The 17,191-nt window shown below is 47.2% G+C and overlaps 1 protein-coding gene across 2 annotated transcripts in view; it reads left to right on the top strand.

Annotated features, from left to right (window-relative positions):
- ERCC3 (ERCC excision repair 3, TFIIH core complex helicase subunit) overlaps nt 1-17,191 on the top strand; it is a 145,324-nt gene that overhangs the window by 108,477 nt on the left and 19,656 nt on the right. For both annotated transcript variants that reach the window (XR_007718410.1, XM_050752530.1), the window contains 9 exons: nt 98-303; nt 955-1,191; nt 3,394-3,443; nt 3,870-4,005; nt 4,192-4,356; nt 4,798-5,002; nt 6,639-6,953; nt 12,886-13,070; nt 14,458-14,660. Coding sequence is in view for 1 of the 2 variants with exons in the window: in XM_050752530.1 (XP_050608487.1) it covers nt 98-303; nt 955-1,191; nt 3,394-3,443; nt 3,870-4,005; nt 4,192-4,356; nt 4,798-5,002; nt 6,639-6,953; nt 12,886-13,070; nt 14,458-14,660 (1,702 nt within the window). In the remaining variant the exon portion in view is untranslated. The remainder of the gene's footprint in view (nt 1-97; nt 304-954; nt 1,192-3,393; nt 3,444-3,869; nt 4,006-4,191; nt 4,357-4,797; nt 5,003-6,638; nt 6,954-12,885; nt 13,071-14,457; nt 14,661-17,191) is intronic.

Genomic DNA, 17,191 nt, shown 5'->3' with positions numbered 1-17,191 from the left:
AGGAGTTTGCGGCGGCGGCACAGGTGAAATGCTGCCCAGCGGTGCGGAGGGAACCCGAGACTCCTGCTGGGCTTATTTGTATGTTGGTATCTTGCAGACAAGAAGAAATCCAGGAAGCGGCACTATGAGGATGAAGAGGATGATGAAGAGGACGCCCCTGGGAACGACCCTCAGGAAGCGGTTCCCTCGGCGGCGGGGAAGCAGGTGGATGAGTCCGGCACCAAAGTGGATGAATATGGAGCCAAGGACTACAGGCTGCAGATGCCGCTGAAGGACGACCACACCTCCAGGCCCCTCTGGGTGGTAAGCATGCCCTTAGCTTGGGCAGGGCCCGGGAGTGTGCGGAGCGGCGGCTAAATCTTGGGCATTCTCAGAGTCAAAACTGACATTCAGGCTACCGCCCCTAGAATCGGCCGGGAGAGAGCTTTCATCCACTCGGTGGAACGGCCCAGCAGTTGCGCACACGTGTGCCGGCCAGGCCTGGGCTTCCTCCGGCTCTAACCCCTCGGTTTACTCTCACTGCTTCCCCGCCCTACCCCATGCAGTAAATCCTTTCATCTGCCGAATCAATAGCATTTATCATGTAACAGTTTGTTTCCCCAAATAATGGAAGACATGTTCGGTAGCACGCTTTTGCTCTACTTAAAATAATTAATGTTCTACATTTAGTTGAAATTTAGCCGAAAGGTAACTTGAGGATAGCCAGTAAGATGGGCTTTCTGTGTGCAGAATAGTGGGAAACAGCTGTTGACTTTGGAAACATTTTCTTCTATTTTTCTTTGCTCTTCTGTATCTGATTAAAGTAACAGGCCCCACGGTTGTCTGAAGGAGTGCTTGCAAGAATATCTGTGGTATTGGGCAGCTTATTCTTTCTTGATAATGATACGGGCAAGAGTCCAGTCGTCTCTGCAACTCATGTTTCCTTGTCCATTTTGTCCTTTTGGTGTCTCTCAGGCTCCTGATGGCCATATCTTCTTGGAAGCCTTCTCTCCAGTTTACAAATACGCCCAAGACTTCTTGGTGGCTATCGCAGAGCCAGTGTGCCGACCAACCCATGTGCATGAGTACAAACTAACTGCCTACTCCTTGTATGCAGCCGTCAGCGTTGGGCTGCAAACCAGTGACATCACCGAGTACCTCAGGAAGCTCAGCAAGACTGGAGTCCCTGATGGAATTATGCAGTTTATTAAGGCAAGTGGCAGCTGAGGTCAGCAATTCCACCTGCCCTGCTAATGTAACAATGGGCATAGTTGTTCCATATTGTCAGCCTGTGGCAGCCATGAGAATATGCCATTCAGATTTCCTGTGGGGAGCACAACGACCGATTACCCCAGCCGCTACACTCTGGATCCAGCATTGTGTTCTGGGTGAGGCCACGCTTCTCATGAGCTGCTCCCAGCCATGCGTATTAACACAGAGGGGCTACTAATTCAGGCCCAGTGTAACCAGGGAAGATTTGGGAATTGGGTGTGTTCCCCTCAGATTCTGTCTTCAAAACCTAATATCCAATGGTAATGTAATTGGAGTAAGAAAGTAGTTAAGACTAAATGAGGTCGTCCGATATGATTAGCGTCCTTGTAAGAAGAGACACTGGAGCATGCTTTCTCTCACCTGCCCTCCTTGTCATGTGAGTACACAATGGGAAGGTGGTCCATGGACAAGAGCCATCACCAGAAACTGAATCGGCTGGTACCTTGATACAGTTCTAACATTGAAGCCACCCAGTCTGTGGAATTTTGTTATGGCAACCCAAGCTGACTAACACAGGTGGTAAAGTCTGTCTAAAGCTAAGTATCTGCAAGAGACCAACAGTCAACAAGTTCCATGAGGGAAAGTCAAAAACAACTTCAGATGTTGTTTTTGACAGAACAAAGAGGGTTCCATGTGATTAATAGTTGAACATGCTGGGTTTCTTCTGAGAGATGGGTGAATGCCATTTAAAAGAGATGGACAGTGGCTTTCATTGCCTTTGGCTGATCCAAAGGGAGTCAGATTCAGACCTTGAGATCTGGAGTGGCAGAAGAGTACCGCAGGAATTCAGTATGGCACTGCAAGCAGTCCCAGAGAAGCTGCAGGAGTCATCGAGAGAGCTCTCTTTTCCTGTGATGTGAAAGTATGCCCGGCCAGGCGCAGTGGCTCACTCCTGTAACTCCAGCACTTTGGGAGGCCGAGGCAGGTGGATCACCTGAGGTCAGGAGTTCAAGACCAGCCTGGCCAACATGGCGAAATTCCCGTCTCTACTAAAAATAACAAAAATTAGCTGGGCATGGTGGTGGGCGCCTGTAATCCCAGCTACTCAGGAGGTTGAGGCAAGACAATCACTTGAACCCGGGCGGCAGAGGTTGAAGTGAGCTGAGATCTCACCATTGCACTCCAGCCTGGGCAACAGAGCAAGACTCCACCTCAAAACAACAACAAAAAAGAAAGTGTGCCCAAGGAGAGGACCTTGTACCAACATTGTGGCTATGCTCAGTCTTGGCTGCGAATTGCCTGCAGGGATGTAGGTGTTGGCACACTGCACTGGTGGATCAGGGACAACAGCGGGAACAGGCAGCCACTTAAAGTCTGGCAAATTTTTTTTTTCTTTTTTTTTGAGACGGAGTCTTGCTCTGTCGCCCAGGCTGGATAGCAGTGGCACAATCTTGGCTCACTGCAACCTCTGCCTCCCGGGCTCAGGCGATTCTCCTGCCTCAGCCTCCCAAGTAGCTGGGATTACAGGCGCCCGCCACTACACCCAGCTAATTTTTATATTTTTGGTAGAGACGGGGTTTCACCATGTTGGCCAGGCTGGTCTCGAACTCCTGACCTCAGGTGATCCACCTGCCTCGGCCTCCCAAAGTGCTGGGATTACAGGCGTGAGCCACTACGCCTGGCCTCAGTGGCAAATTTTTATTGTTGCCACACAGCCTCTACTGTATTCCTTCCTAAAGGTGGTTGGGAACCTGGGAGGATTTAAGCTGTATTCTCTGCCATCAAGATGCTTACATTCTATTTGGGGAAATAGGAGCATTGGTGAAGAGGCTTTGCGTTTTGTTTAAGCAGCAATTACTGTGCACATACTCTGTGCAAAGAGTTTTTGTAATACTGGTATGGTCTTCACGCTAGGGTGGGGGCTGTGGGAATAGAGAGGAAAGGCAGAATGCAAGGAGATTTTAAGCAGCGTTTTATAACTGAATGGATGTGCATCAGAATTAGCCAGGCAAGAGGAAGATTTTGTTCTCAGAAAGCAGAGGCCAATGGGAAAAGCTCAGTTTAGGCAGATCTGAACCCGTTAGGATTGTCCTAAAGTAAAATGAATTTTTCACTTGGTTGGTTGGGGTAAGATGTGACCAGTAGTGAATGTGTTCTGAGTTAGCTGCACATTTACCTATTGGGTGTTATCTCTATTTGCAGTTGTGTACTGTCAGCTATGGAAAAGTCAAGCTGGTCTTGAAGCACAACAGGTAAGAGATTCCGTGACAGGCCTGTCCCGAGTCATGGTCACTCTCTGCGCACCAGCAGGAATAAAGGGATATGGGAAGGACCTGATGTTTATGCTGTCTGCTCTGTGCCAATACCACACTCCTCTGAAGCACAGATAAGAGAAGAGGAACAAGAGGTGTGGCCCAGACTGGAAACTCGTCCACTGGCCACTGTATTTCCTCTAGCAATGGAGCTGGGCTCAGGCCCCCGCTTACTTGACCTCAAAGTGGGGCTTTGCCCACAACCCTCATATGTTAAATCATGGCCAGCAGCTCATAGTACAGATTGGGCGAAGGGTTGCGGGGAGAGTCTTGAGGCTTGTATTTCCAGACCGTCTGATTGAATGAGCAGTGGAATGAGGAGGTACCTGCTGGTCAGCAGACTGCTTCTTCCTCTCCTGCTTGCAGATACTTCGTTGAAAGCTCCCACCCTGATGTAATCCAGCATCTTCTCCAGGACCCGGTGATCCGAGAATGCCGCTTAAGGAACTCTGAAGGGGAGGCCACTGAGCTCATCACAGAGACTTTCACAAGCAAATCTGCCGTACGTGGACTCCTGGGCTACCCTTGGGTGGGGGCAGGCATTTAGGGTTTCAGTTCTCAGGTGACTTTTACCCAGCATTTACAACCTGGCAGCCCTGCTGGTTTCTACCCTTTACAACTTCACCCTTTGTTTGATACCAGCAGAATTAAATGATGTGTGCACATTCAGCACCTACCTCTCTCACAGATTTCTAAGACTGCTGAAGGCAGTGGTGGGCCCTCCACTTCCCGAGTGACAGATCCACAGGGTAAATCTGACATCCCCATGGACCTGTTTGACTTCTATGAGCAAATGGACAAGGATGAGGAAGAAGAAGAAGAGACACAGACGGTATCTTTTGAAGTCAAGCAGGTTAGTGTGAATGGACCTTCCTCCTGGTTCCCTCACTGAGTTGCTGTTAGAAGTTAGTCCAGCCCTGTGTCAACTCTGCCTGTAGTCTGTGTGAAAGAAAGGAATCCCTGTTGGTCCCTGCATTGCTTTCTACTTTTCATTATCTGTGGGCCATGGCGTCATTCCTCTTGATGGATTTAAAGTCCCAGTGTCCTCTTTTTCAGGCTGGTAGGCTGGTCTTCACAAGTTGCTGAGGAGATGTGAGAAACAGTGCCTGAAAGTGTTATTAGTTTGGGTTGCTTTTCTGTGCTTTATCCCAGTTGTTAACTGAGCAAGATCTAAAACTGTAGAAGTTTAGACAGAATGCCACTTGTTTGACCATTAGACCTGTTACAAGATGTGATGTTTTTGAGCACACTTTGGAGTTAAGATTTTAAAACCTTTTTTGTGCCTACTTTCCAGGAAATGATTGAGGAACTCCAGAAACGTTGCATCCACCTGGAGTACCCTCTCTTGGCAGAATACGACTTCCGGAATGATTCTGTCAACCCTGATATCAACATTGACCTAAAGCCCACAGCTGTCCTCAGACCCTATCAGGAGAAGAGCTTGAGAAAGATGTTTGGAAACGGGCGTGCACGTTCGGGGGTCATTGTTCTTCCCTGCGGTAGGTGGTTCTGGAGTTAAGAAGGTGGCCAGGCTGCTGTGTCTGGATCTGCCAGCTGCCTCTTGCTTTCTCTCTGCGCATGTCACTAAATCACACTTTGCTAAAAAGCCAAGATCAGGTGACTCCCTGATTCATGACTTGACAAGTATTCGAGTGCTTGCTGTGCATGGGCCTTGGCCTGGACACTGGGAGTATTATGGTGGCTAGAACAACACTTCTGACCTCATGGAGCTCATTCTTCTGGGGAAGAGACAGATGGTAAGCAGATGTGTACAATCTTGGGTGGTGCTAGAGGCAGTGAAGAAAAATGAGAGCAGATAAGGGGTGAGATTGTAATAATGGCAAGGGGCTGTTGCACATAGTGGCGTTAGGTTCTTGTTCTTGAATCAGCCTTAGGGGTTGTGTATTTGGAGACGCCCTAGCACAGAAACGTTGGTGTTCCTGGATGACTAGGATGGTGTGCAAGTCCAGGGAAAGGCAGGAGTGGCCCCCTGGGCACCTGTTTGACCACTTATCCTCAGTAATGTCAGATCCTAGCCTAGCTTCTTGGCCAGAGGCCACAGCAGACTCACCTTGGGACCCCACTGAGGACTTACAGAGGCAAGGTCTTCAGGGAAGGGGAGGTTCTTTTTTTTCCAAAACTCCAAGGGTTTTTTGATGGTGTTTTTCTTTTTTATTTCACTTTGCAATTTTTTTTATTTGCATTTACTCCTGGTAACTCAACAGAATGTATTTTTATAATAAAGGAAGGATCTCTGTTTAATGGAAAAGCTTGATTTTTCTCTTGATCTTTAAATGGTGGATGGTGGTAAACTCAGAAGCTCCTGGAATTTCATCTTCTCTGTACACACGTAGCGCATCCCTGAAGTCTCAGCCCCGTTCGCTGTGTAATAATAATAGTGCTCTTTTGCCAAGTCCCTCCTTCTGTGGGCCAGGCATGCTGGGCCCCAGCAGTGTCACTGTCCCGTGACTGTGGGCAAGGCAAAGTACTCCTCTGCTTTAGTTTTTCAGTCTGTCTTTTTTCTTTTTGATATAGAGTCTTGCTCTGTCACCCAGGCTGGAGTGCAGTGGCGCCATCTCGGCTCACTACAACCTCTGCCTACTGGGTTCAAGCTATTTTCCTGCTTCAGCCTCCCAAGTAACCGGGATTATAGGCGCCCGCCACCACGCCTGGCTAATTTTTTGTATCTTTAGTAAAGATAGGGTTTCACCATGTTGGCCAGGCTGGTCTTGAATTCCTGACCTCAAGTGACCCACCCACCTCAGCCTCCCAAAGTGCTGGGATTACAGGTGTGAGCCACCGTGCCAAGGTGGCTCAGCCAGGTTTTTCTATCTTTAAAATGACAATAACAGGCATTTCTCTTTTCACCAGTTTGTTTTGAGATTTTAACATTTAAATGAGATGCATGTAAAGTGCTACAGTAGGCCCCAGCACCTGCTAATTCTCACATGTGTGTGTGAAGTGAGCATGTCTCATTATAAAGAAGAAAACAGGCTGGAGCAGGGTGTGTCACACAGATGTCGGCTGTGTGGACTATTGCAAGGCATTTTCCTAGATTGCCGTACTTGTGAGTCATTCTGCCTGTCCCTGTCCTTCATTTCAACCTGTCCTTGGGTGCACTCTTGTTTCTTGTAGGTGCTGGGAAGTCCCTGGTTGGTGTGACTGCTGCATGCACTGTCAGAAAACGCTGTCTGGTGCTGGGCAACTCGGCCGTTTCGGTGGAGCAGTGGAAAGCCCAGTTCAAGATGTGGTCCACCATTGACGACAGCCAGATCTGCCGGTTCACCTCTGATGCCAAGGACAAGCCCATCGGCTGCTCCGTTGCCATTAGCACCTACTCCATGCTGGGCCACACCACCAAACGGTCCTGGGAGGCCGAGCGAGTCATGGAGTGGCTCAAGACCCAGGAGTGGGGCCTCATGATCCTGGACGAAGTGCACACCATACCAGGTAGGTAGGCTGGAGCTGAGCTGTCCGCGTGCTGAACAGACAAACCAATTTCCAGTTGTTAGGTTGGGAGAGGGACTACTGTGTAGCCCCCCCAACTGGCTACCTTGCTGGGTAAAGCTTTTAATAATAATTATTATTTTTTTTTAGAGAGAGTCTCACTCTGTCACCCAGGCTGGAGTGCAGTGGCGTGATCTCAGCTCACTGCAACCTCCACCTCCTGGGTTCAAGCAGTTCTCTGCCTCAGCCTCCTAAGTAGGGGGGATTACAGGCGCCTGCCACCACTCCAGGCTAATTTTTGTACTTTTTGTAGAGACAGGGTTTCACCATCTTGGCCAGGCTGGTCTTGAACTGCTGACCTTGTGATCCACCCACCTCGGCCTCCCAAAGTGCTGGGATTACAGGTGTGAGCTGCTGCGCCCGGCCAATAATTCTTAAGTGGGATGCAGACAGGAGTGTTCACATTCATAGCTTGCTTCATCACTGGCTCAATAGTCATTTAGAAAATGATATTTTCTTCCCTCCCTCTTTCCTGTGCTGCTCAGCTTAATCCGTGTCTTAATGGCCCTCTAAGACCTGGGTTAGGGGCACTGAAAAACCCTTCTCGCGATGGGGGCGATGTGTTTTATTCGAAGCCCGGAATATTGATCCTTAGTCAATATGTAATAGAAGCCCTACTTCTCCCAGTATCATGGGCAAACCTTTTTTTAAAGCTGCTCTATTGATTTAATTTTTATACCATAAAATCACCCCTTGTAAATATATAATCCAATGAGTTTTAGTAAATTTGTGGGCTGGTGCAACCATGACCATGATCCAAGTTTTCTTTTCTTTTTTTTTTTTTTTTTAAAGATGGCGTCTCCCTTTGTTTTCCAAGCTAGAGTGCAGTGGTGTGATCTTGGCTCACTGCAACCTCCACCTCTTGGGTTCAAGCAATTCTCCTGCCTCAACCTCCCAAGTAGCTGGGACTACAGGTGTGTGCCACCACACCCGGCTAATTTTTTTAATTTGAGACAGAGTTTCGCTCTTGTTGGCCAGGCTAGAGTGCAGGACCGCAAACTCGGCTCACTGCAACCTCTGCCTCCCGGGTTCAGGCAATTCTCCTGCCTCAGCCTCCCGAGTAGCTAGGATTACAGGCATGCGCCACCACACCCGGCTAATTTTATATTTTCAGTAGAGACAGGGTTTCTCCATGTTGGCCAGGCTGGTATTGAACTCTAGACCTCAAGTGATCTGCCTGCCTGGGCCTCCCAAAGTACTGGGATTATAGACGTGAGCCATTGCATTCAGCCACCATTGATCCAGTTTTAGATTTCCTTTGTACTCATTTGCAGTCAATCTTTGTTTCTCTGTCTAGCTTCAGACGACCACTGAACTGCTTTCCGTCACTATAGATTTGCTTTTTATGGAAAATTTATACAAACACAATCATACAATATATATTTTCTTATGTCTGGCTTCCTTCACTTCACATAATGGTTAATCTGTGCCCTAGCATTTATCAGTAATTTGTTCCTTTTATTGCTGTATAGTTTTTTGGCCAAATCTGTTTTGATAAAAACAGATTAAGATTAACAGATTGGGGTGGTCATGGTGGCTGACACCTGTAGTCTAGCACTTTGGTAGGCCAAGGCAGGAGGATTGCTTGAACCCAGGAGTTTAAGATTAGCCTGGGTAACATAGTGCGACATGTCTCTACAAAAAAACTTTTTTAATTAGCCAAGTGTGGTGACGTGCACCTGTGGTCTCAGCTGCTGAGGAGGCTGAGGTGGAAGGATCACTTGAACCTGGGAGGTTGAGGCTGCAGTGAACCATGATTGTGCAACTGTACTCCAGCATGGGTGACAGAGTGTGAGACCCTGTCTCAAAAAAAAAAAAAAAAGATGAACAGATTAGGGTAGATTAAGAAGTCTAAAGTAGAGGTTACTATGAACAAAATGAAATCTGAGGCATTTTCACAGGTAGTGTTCAAAAGGTTGTCAAAATGGCCCCAGCATCTGGTTCTTTCTGTGCAATGAGAGCTCTGCAGTCCTGATGGGTTTCTGGAGATACCTGGAGATGTTCACAGCTGGCCAGGGAGGGGTCGGCGGTCTTTCTGATGGAAGCCCGGGGCGTGGGTCCTGCTGTGGGGAAGCACTCGGCATCGTGAGACAGCACACGATGGCCATGCGGCCAGAGGAGAGCATAGGAACGGTAGTCAAGGCTGAGGAAGGATAGCGGTATTGGGGCAGCTCTTGCAGGACCTTGTAGGTCCCGGCAAGAACTTTGGCTTGTACTCTTAGTGTGAAGCCGTCCGAGGGATTTGAGCAGAGCATGACATGAGCTGACTTTACACTGTAAAAATATCGCCCTGGCTGCTGAAGGAAGCAAGACAGAAGCGGTGAGTTGAGTTTGTGGAATCCCAACAAAAAGTGTGAACCAGTAAGGACGAAGGTGTGATCCGACTCTGGATATGTTGTGAAGCTTTAACTGACAGGTCAAATGTGGGATCAGAGGGAGAAATCAAGAATGACACTAAGATTTTTGACTTGAACGAAGGGAGGATAGAGTGGGCATTAATTGAGATGGGGAACGCTATCAAAGGAGCTGGTCTGGAAGGTGACTATCGGGAGTTGGGCTTTAGATGTGCGAATTTGAGTTTCCTGTTAGGCATTCGGTCAGTGGCAAAAAGGTTAAGAAATGGGCCAAAGAAATTGATAGACATTTCACCAAAAAAGGATATACATATGGCAAAGAAGCATTTGAAAAAAGCTTCAACCTCATTAGTCATCAGGGAACTGCAGATTAAACCCACCACAGATGCTCCCATATGCCAGTTAGAGTGGCCAAAATAAAAAATACTGATGTGCCAGTGCTGATGAGGTCACAGCAACTGAACTGTCACACATTCCTGGCGGGATGGATTGCGAAGTCTGTGGTCACTGTGGAAAACAGCTTGTCCGTGTATTATAAAACTACCACATGACCCATCGGTCCCATTCCTGGGTATCCTAGATACATGAAAATAGGTTTACACAAAATCCGTACACCAATGTTTATGGCAGCTCCACTCATAATATCCAAACCCAAGTGCTCATCAGTGTGTGTCTGGATAAACAAGCTGTGGTACATCCATACATGGGAACACTACTCAGTAGTGAAAAAGAACAAACTTGCTGCATGTTGCAACCTGGATGAATCTCAAAAGCATGGTGCTGAGTGAAAGAAGTCAGCCTCAAAAGCTTCCATAGTGTGTGATTTCATGTATACAACAATCACAGTATAGTGGTGGCCAGCAGATCAGTGGTTGCCAGAGGTGGGGGGTCAGAGATGGATGACTCTAAAGGAGAGCACAGGGGAATTTTGGGGAGTGCTATCTTTATCTGTACCCTGATTGTGGTGCTGGTTATAAAAACGTAAATGTGTTAAAATGCATAGAACTGCCCCCCTGCCCCACCCCAAGTCAGTTTTACTGTGAGAATTTAAACACTCAGAAGAAAAAAGGTGGAAGGGTAGGTATTGGGTCTGTTAGGATTGAAAATGGATGATACAGAGAATCACTACCCACAAAGGAGTTTGGAATTGGTCTGTAGCAGTTTGGTTGGAAGCTGTGTTCAGGGCTTGAGGCATTCTGTCTGACTGTATGTTTGGTACACGTTCATGTTTTTCTTTAACCCAAGCCCCGGGTCCCAGGTTCCAGGGGGCACCAGCACAGGTTTGGGATGGGTTATCTGATGAACAAGTACAAAAAGGTGCACCTCACACTCATGTATGTCTGTGAGTTTGTCTCTCTCGTCTAGTTCACTGGATCAATTAGACTTTGGTCGAGTTGTGGAGTGAAACCAACGAGCTCTAAGGGATTTTTGAGTATAGGCCCCATAAGCCCAGTGGCCCGGCCATGCTCATTGTCCCAGAGAGCAAATGTTAAATAAGGGAATGCTGGGAAATCAGAATAAGTCTCCTGACTGTCCAGTGTCTGCTGTGTTGGGTTAGGTGGAGTGATCAGTCTTTTGAGATTTATCTCAAAGGATAAAGATTGCTGTGCTGTTTTACAGATTTTTCAAAAGGAGCTCTTTTATGTCTTTTTATTAATGTGAGATTCATATTATGGTACTTGTGTATATTAAGTGCTTCCTGTGTGCTAGGTACTGTGCCTGTTTCATTATTTCTCCAGGTATTTATTGAGAACCTACTAAGTTCAGGCACTGTACTTGGCACTGGAGACAAAGTGGAAGGGACAGCCAAGTAACCACACAAATAAATGCCAAATGACAACCCTGACATAATGTTGAGTGACACAAGCCACACACAAAAGTGCATACTATGATTTCATTCGTGCAAAGTTCAGAAAGAAGGCAGAGCCCTCTCAGAAGTCAGAGGAGTGGTTCCCTCGAGGGAGAGTGCTAGTTATTGACAGGGGGGGTCAGAGGAGAGACCTCTGGGTGCCTGATGCTCCATATCCTGATCTAGGTGGTTCCACAGCTGCGTGTCTGTAAAAATGTATTGAGTATTACGCTGCGAGGTATTCACCTGTGACAGCTGTCAGGGCTGTAGGAGAGTGTAATAGAGGGGTGTGATGGGGTCATGGGTGTCCAGGCAGAGTCCTGCCTGCCTTGTCCTTGCCTTGGGTCAATATGTCTCCTAGTGTCATCTCCCTGGGGCCCACACTGGGTTGGTGTTGCCATTGCCTTGACTACCATTTCCCTGTAACATGGGGGGCTTGGTCTGCGGTTCTTGGCTACTGTATTTTGGAGCCAGCACAGTCTTTCCTTAGAGATAAGCATGAGCTGATTTTGTTTTCTGTGTAGTGTTTGTGTGTTTGTGTTTGCATGTGGTGTTGTGTACAAACCATGTAGATGTAAAAACTAAACGTTTACTTAGAGTTAGGCAACCCTCTGTTATTTCACTGTGAACGTCTTTGTGTTTTGGTGCATTCAGGCCCCTTTTTCCTTAGATTTTTGTGTCCATTTTTTAATGAAATATTAGCCCTCTTTCAATTATATTGTAAGATAAGCATGATTCCAACATTTTAACCTTCCTTCAGAGCATTAGAATTTTTAAAAGGCGAGCCCGTGGAAATCCATAAATTAGGTTTTTTAAAAAAGAATATCTCATACCCATTTACGTGTTTGTTTTATTTGATAAACCAGAGAGAATTATAATGTTCAAAAGAAAGGAAGGAAAAGGAAGTTGCTGGTTGACCAAAGTGATTGAACTGGTGAAGTTTGGAGAGGGGAGTTTCCTAAGGCAGGCAGGAGTGCTTGGGCGAACGGTGCCTGGAGTTTCATCCCTCCCGTGGGCTTGCCTTTCTTCCCGGTTTCTGGGAAAACGGTGGGAAGCTGAGCAGAGCTGGCTTCTTTCATTTCTTCCTCCCGCTAGATCACCAACTGCCTTTTCAGTAACCTGGGTACAAGTTTTAGGGAAAAATTCCTTGCATAATTTAGAGCTTAATGGTATTCATAGTAAGTATTGCAGGTTGTATTTCAAATTGCCATTTGCACTTCTACTGATAACTGTTGTGAGGGGAATGCTGGGCCCATTAATTTGGAGATTCCTTAAGCTCATTTCACCCTCTTATTCTCCTTTTCATTTTCTTTTGTACAGATCTAAAAGTGATGGTGAAGCGTTTGCCTAGTCATTCTTGTCTAGAACCAGCTTCTGTGGTCCTGAAACCCGAGGGTTAGCTCAGGTGGTGTCATAAGCCAGTGTTAAGTTGCACAGCTATGAGCATTTGAAAAAGTGACAGTGTGGGCTGGGTGCAGTGGCTCACGCCTGCAATCCCAGCACTTTGGGAGGCCAAGGCAGGGGGATTGCTTGAGACCAGGAGGATTGCTTGAGGCCAGGAGTTCAAGACCAGTGTGGGCAACATAATGAAACCCCATCTCTACAAAAAATATTAAAAAATAAAAAATAAGAAAGAAAAGTGACCGTGTGAACGCTCCCATTGTTTCCTCAGCCAAGATGTTTCGAAGGGTGCTCACCATCGTGCAGGCCCACTGTAAGCTGGGTTTGACTGCAACCCTCGTCCGGGAAGATGACAAGATTGTGGACTTAAATTTTCTGATTGGGCCTAAGCTCTACGAAGCCAACTGGATGGAGCTGCAGAATAATGGTTACATCGCCAAAGTCCAGTGTGCTGAGGTAGCTGGGCCTGGGCTGGGGGTGTCTGGGATAGGGCCTCCTCCCGTGGGCTGGGGAGTGATCAGATCGATTCCTCGTGGGCAGACACAGGTCAGGACTTAGGCTTACCTGCTACCACCTCAGGCAGGATCCTCAGTCACCCTGTGAGTGGGTGGTACTAGACCCACTTGCTGCATGTATTCTGCCTTGTCACATATCTCACATACCCCTGAATTTGTGATGATTCTTTTTCCTAACCACGGGGTTTACCAGTCATGGATTTCTGTGGGTGAGGATTAGCGTTCAGGGCACAGGGAATAATGAAGGCCCCCAATACCACAGTGCTGCCTGGGAGCCTGGCAGCAAAGGGTTTTGCTCTGATGGGCCCAAGGGCCTAACTGACATGCTCCTGGCCCTGCTAGGAGGTGTGTAAATAGGTGGCAGTACTCAGCAGCAGTGCTGACTTGTGTGTGTGGAGGAATTGCTGGTGCTACCGGCTAAGACGCTGGTTTCACTCACTCGCAGCTGGTGTGAAAATAACTCCTGGGATATGATTGCATTTACACATCTTCTAAGTGGTTGACATGTGAAAGCATCCAGTTCAACAGGAGGTATTAGGTTGGGTTTAGTTTTGTGCATGTGTTTATTTTCAGTTGTATTGATTTCTAATTCACATACCATTGGTTTTGGTTTTTTTGTTTGTTTGTTGTTGTTTTTTTTTAAACAGGGTCTCTGTCACCCAGGCTGGAGTGCAGTGGTGTGATCTTGGCTCACTGCAGCCTCCGCCTCCTGAGCAAGTGGTTCTCCTGCCTTAGCCTCCCGCATAGCTGGAATTACAGATGTGCACCACCACACCCAACTAATTTTTGTATTTTTACTAGAGACTGGGTTTCTCCATGTTGGCCAGGCTGGTCTCGAACTCCTGGTCTCAAGTGATCTGCCTGCCTCAGCCTCCCAAAGTGCTGGCATTATAGGCATGAGCCACTGCACTTGACTGGTTTTGTGTTTTTTTTTTTTTTTGAGATGGAGTCTCACTCTGTCGCCCAGGCTGGAGTGCCGTGGCCGGACCTCAGCTCACTGCAAGCTCCGCCTCCCGGGTTTACGCCATTCTCATGCCTCAGCCTCCCGAGTAGCTGGGACTACAGGCGCCCGCCACCTCGCCCGGCTAGTTTTTTTGTATTTTTTAGTAGAGACAGGGTTTCACCGTGTTAGCCAGGATGGTCTCGATCTCCTGACCTCGTGATCCGCCCGTCTCGGCCTCCCAAAGTGCTGGGATTAGAGGCTTGAGCCACCGCGCCCGGTGTGGTTTTGTTTTAAAGCTAATTCTGCTATAGAAAGGTCTTCAAAAGTTTTTAATTATGTGATGTTTAAACTTGTAAAATGACCCCTGGTTCTTACTGCATCACAGGTTTGGTGCCCTATGTCTCCTGAATTTTACCGGGAATATGTAGCAATCAAAACCAAGAAACGAATCTTGCTGTACACCATGAACCCCAACAAATTTAGAGCTTGCCAGTTTCTGATCAAGTTTCATGAAAGGAGGAATGACAAGATTATTGTCTTTGCTGACAATGTGTTTGCCCTGAAGGAATATGCCATTCGACTGAACAAGTAAGAACTGAAAACTTGGAGCTTCCTCCAGGCCAGTTTCTCTTCCCCATTGAGAGTGCAGAAGGTGGCTGTTGTTTTGTTTTTTTGTTTTTGTTTTTTTGTTTTTCCTCTCAGGAACCTCTTGGGATCCAAAGATCTTGTTCTGTGGCCCTGGTCTCAGTAAACCAAGGAAGACTTAGAAGTAGGTGGTTGGAGTCAGAGGTTAGAGCATAGAGAAAAGGGGGCTGGTCACTGGAGCCCAAAGAACAGGGAGCAGAGACTTGGACTGAGCTGGGTGGGGCCCCCTGGAAGATCTGGGCTCCAAATGTGGGTGGGAGTTGGCATTTGGAGCTTTGGACTGTGGGAGCTCTGTGGGTGGAGAGGATGCCAGACTGGATGGCCTAGGGGCTGGGAGGGCAAGACGGGCTGGGCTGGCATCCCACGTACAGACTGGCATCTGGAAGGAGCTTCTTAGAAATGCCCATGCAGTATCCTCATCAACCCATAGCTCCAGCCAAATATCTGCTTAAAACCCGGCTCTTGTAAAGCTCTGCCAGGTAAGGAGGAAGAGGCCTGCACTTGCTCCCACAATGATACAGGACTTCAGGTGCGGTAAGTGTTGCAGAAGGCCAGGCCCTCTGTGGAGACTGGTCAAGCTGTGTGCTACGTGTACCATACATATGTTTTACTTAGTCCTCACTTCAGCCATAGAAGATGTTGTTCCCATTTTATAGAAGGGAAAACAAAGGCATAGAAAGATTAAGCTTCTCAGGTTTCTAAAATTATACCTTTATTTAATTTAGAAAGACTTTTTAATCCAAGTCAACATTTAGATTATTATGAAAAACAGCAATTCCCTGCTTCTGTTTTCCCACCCACAATTCTATTCCTTGAAGACAGCCACTTTCCACTCTTTTTTGTTGTTTACCTTCATCTTTCTTTCTTTCTTTCTTTTTCTTTCGCTCTTTCTTTCTTTCTCTCTTTCTCTCTTTCTTTCTTTTTGTTTTTTTTCTTGGAGTTAGGGTCTCACTGTGTCACCCAGGCTGTAGTGCAGTGGCATAATCACAGCTCACGGCAGCCTTGACCTCCTGGGCTCAATCAGTCCTTCTACCTCAGCCTCCAGAGTAGCTGGGTCTACAGGCATGTACCACCACACCCAACTAATTTTTATATATTTTGTAGAGATGGGGTTTTGCTATGTTGCCCAGGCTGGTCTGAAACTCCTGAGCTCAAGCAGTCCTCCTGCCTTGGCCTCCCAAAATGCTGGGATTACAGTCATGAGCCACCACACCTGGCCTACCTTCATCTTTCTAAGCAATAGCTTATGTAGTAATTTCTTGATGATCAGTTATAGAAATTGCCCATTAACTTCCTACTGTAGGAGTTGAGGGTTTAGCTTTCTCACGTACACCACTCTCCCCACTCCTGTTTTCTCTCCTACCATTCTCCCAATATGGGAATAGCACAAGTTGGGAGTTACGTTAATATTCACTGTTACATTGTTTTGACTGTGTAAGTATGTTTAGAGAGAGCCATATAGTGTCATTGTTCAGGCGGAGGTGTAGAGTACTATTACTTTTTTTTTTTTTTTTTTGAGACGGAGTCTTGCTCTTTCTCCAGGCTGAAGTGCAGTGGTGCTATCTCGGCTCACTGCAACCTCCACCTCCTGGGTTCAAGTGATTCTCCTGCCTCAGCTTCCCGAGTAGCTGGGACTACAGGCACCCGCCACCACGGCCTGGATAATTTTTGTATTTTTAGTAGAGACGGGGTTTCACCATATTGGCCAGGATGGTCTCGATCTCTTGACCTCGTGATCTGTATGCCTCAGCCTTCCAAAGTGCTGGGATTACAGGCATGAGCCACCATGCCTGGCCCTACATTTTCTTTTTTGTGAATATTTGTTTGCCTTGGAGTTAATAATTGCCTTGTCATTGTTTTTGCTTGGTTTTCTGTACATTTAATTATTCCTCTCCAAACTCTTCACATAACCATAAACTCAGTAGGGTCAGGTAATTTCTCAGTTCTGTTTTTCTGTTTCCCCAGTGGGATGCCCACCAGCACTCCATCCCCCTACTCTGTTCTGACCTGCTTGCTGTCTGGGACTAGCGATGCCACCAGCTGTTCTCATGGGGTTTCCCTTGCACCACCCCATGAATTTCCTGGGCCTCTTTGTTGCGTTTCCCACCCTCAAGTCTCCACCCTCTTGGTGACTCATTTTGATGGAGCACATGTTCCAGTAGGTTCCTGAGAGAAGGGCTGTAGGAGGGGAAGCTTTGGAGACTTCACGTGTTTGCAGATGTCTTTATTTGACTTTACACTCGATCAGTAGTTTGGCCGGGTCCTAGAACTAACTTCGGAGCTTCCAGTGCAGCCGCTCAGCAGTCTGATGCCCTTTGCTGCCCCTCAGTGTGTTGTCGCTGTGGTGGCTGTGTTTTCCTTCCCTTGAAAACTGGTAGGATCTTCTCCCTTTTTGGAAATTTCAAAGTGATATTCTTAATGTTTTTCTTTCATTGTGGCACTCAGTGTATCCTTTCCGTCTGGAAACTCATGTC

The sequence above is a fragment of the Macaca thibetana genome, chromosome 12, assembly GCF_024542745.1.
Source record: "Macaca thibetana thibetana isolate TM-01 chromosome 12, ASM2454274v1, whole genome shotgun sequence".
Taxonomy (NCBI): domain Eukaryota; kingdom Metazoa; phylum Chordata; class Mammalia; order Primates; family Cercopithecidae; genus Macaca; species Macaca thibetana.
This window is presented reverse-complemented; position numbering and strand designations above follow the sequence as displayed.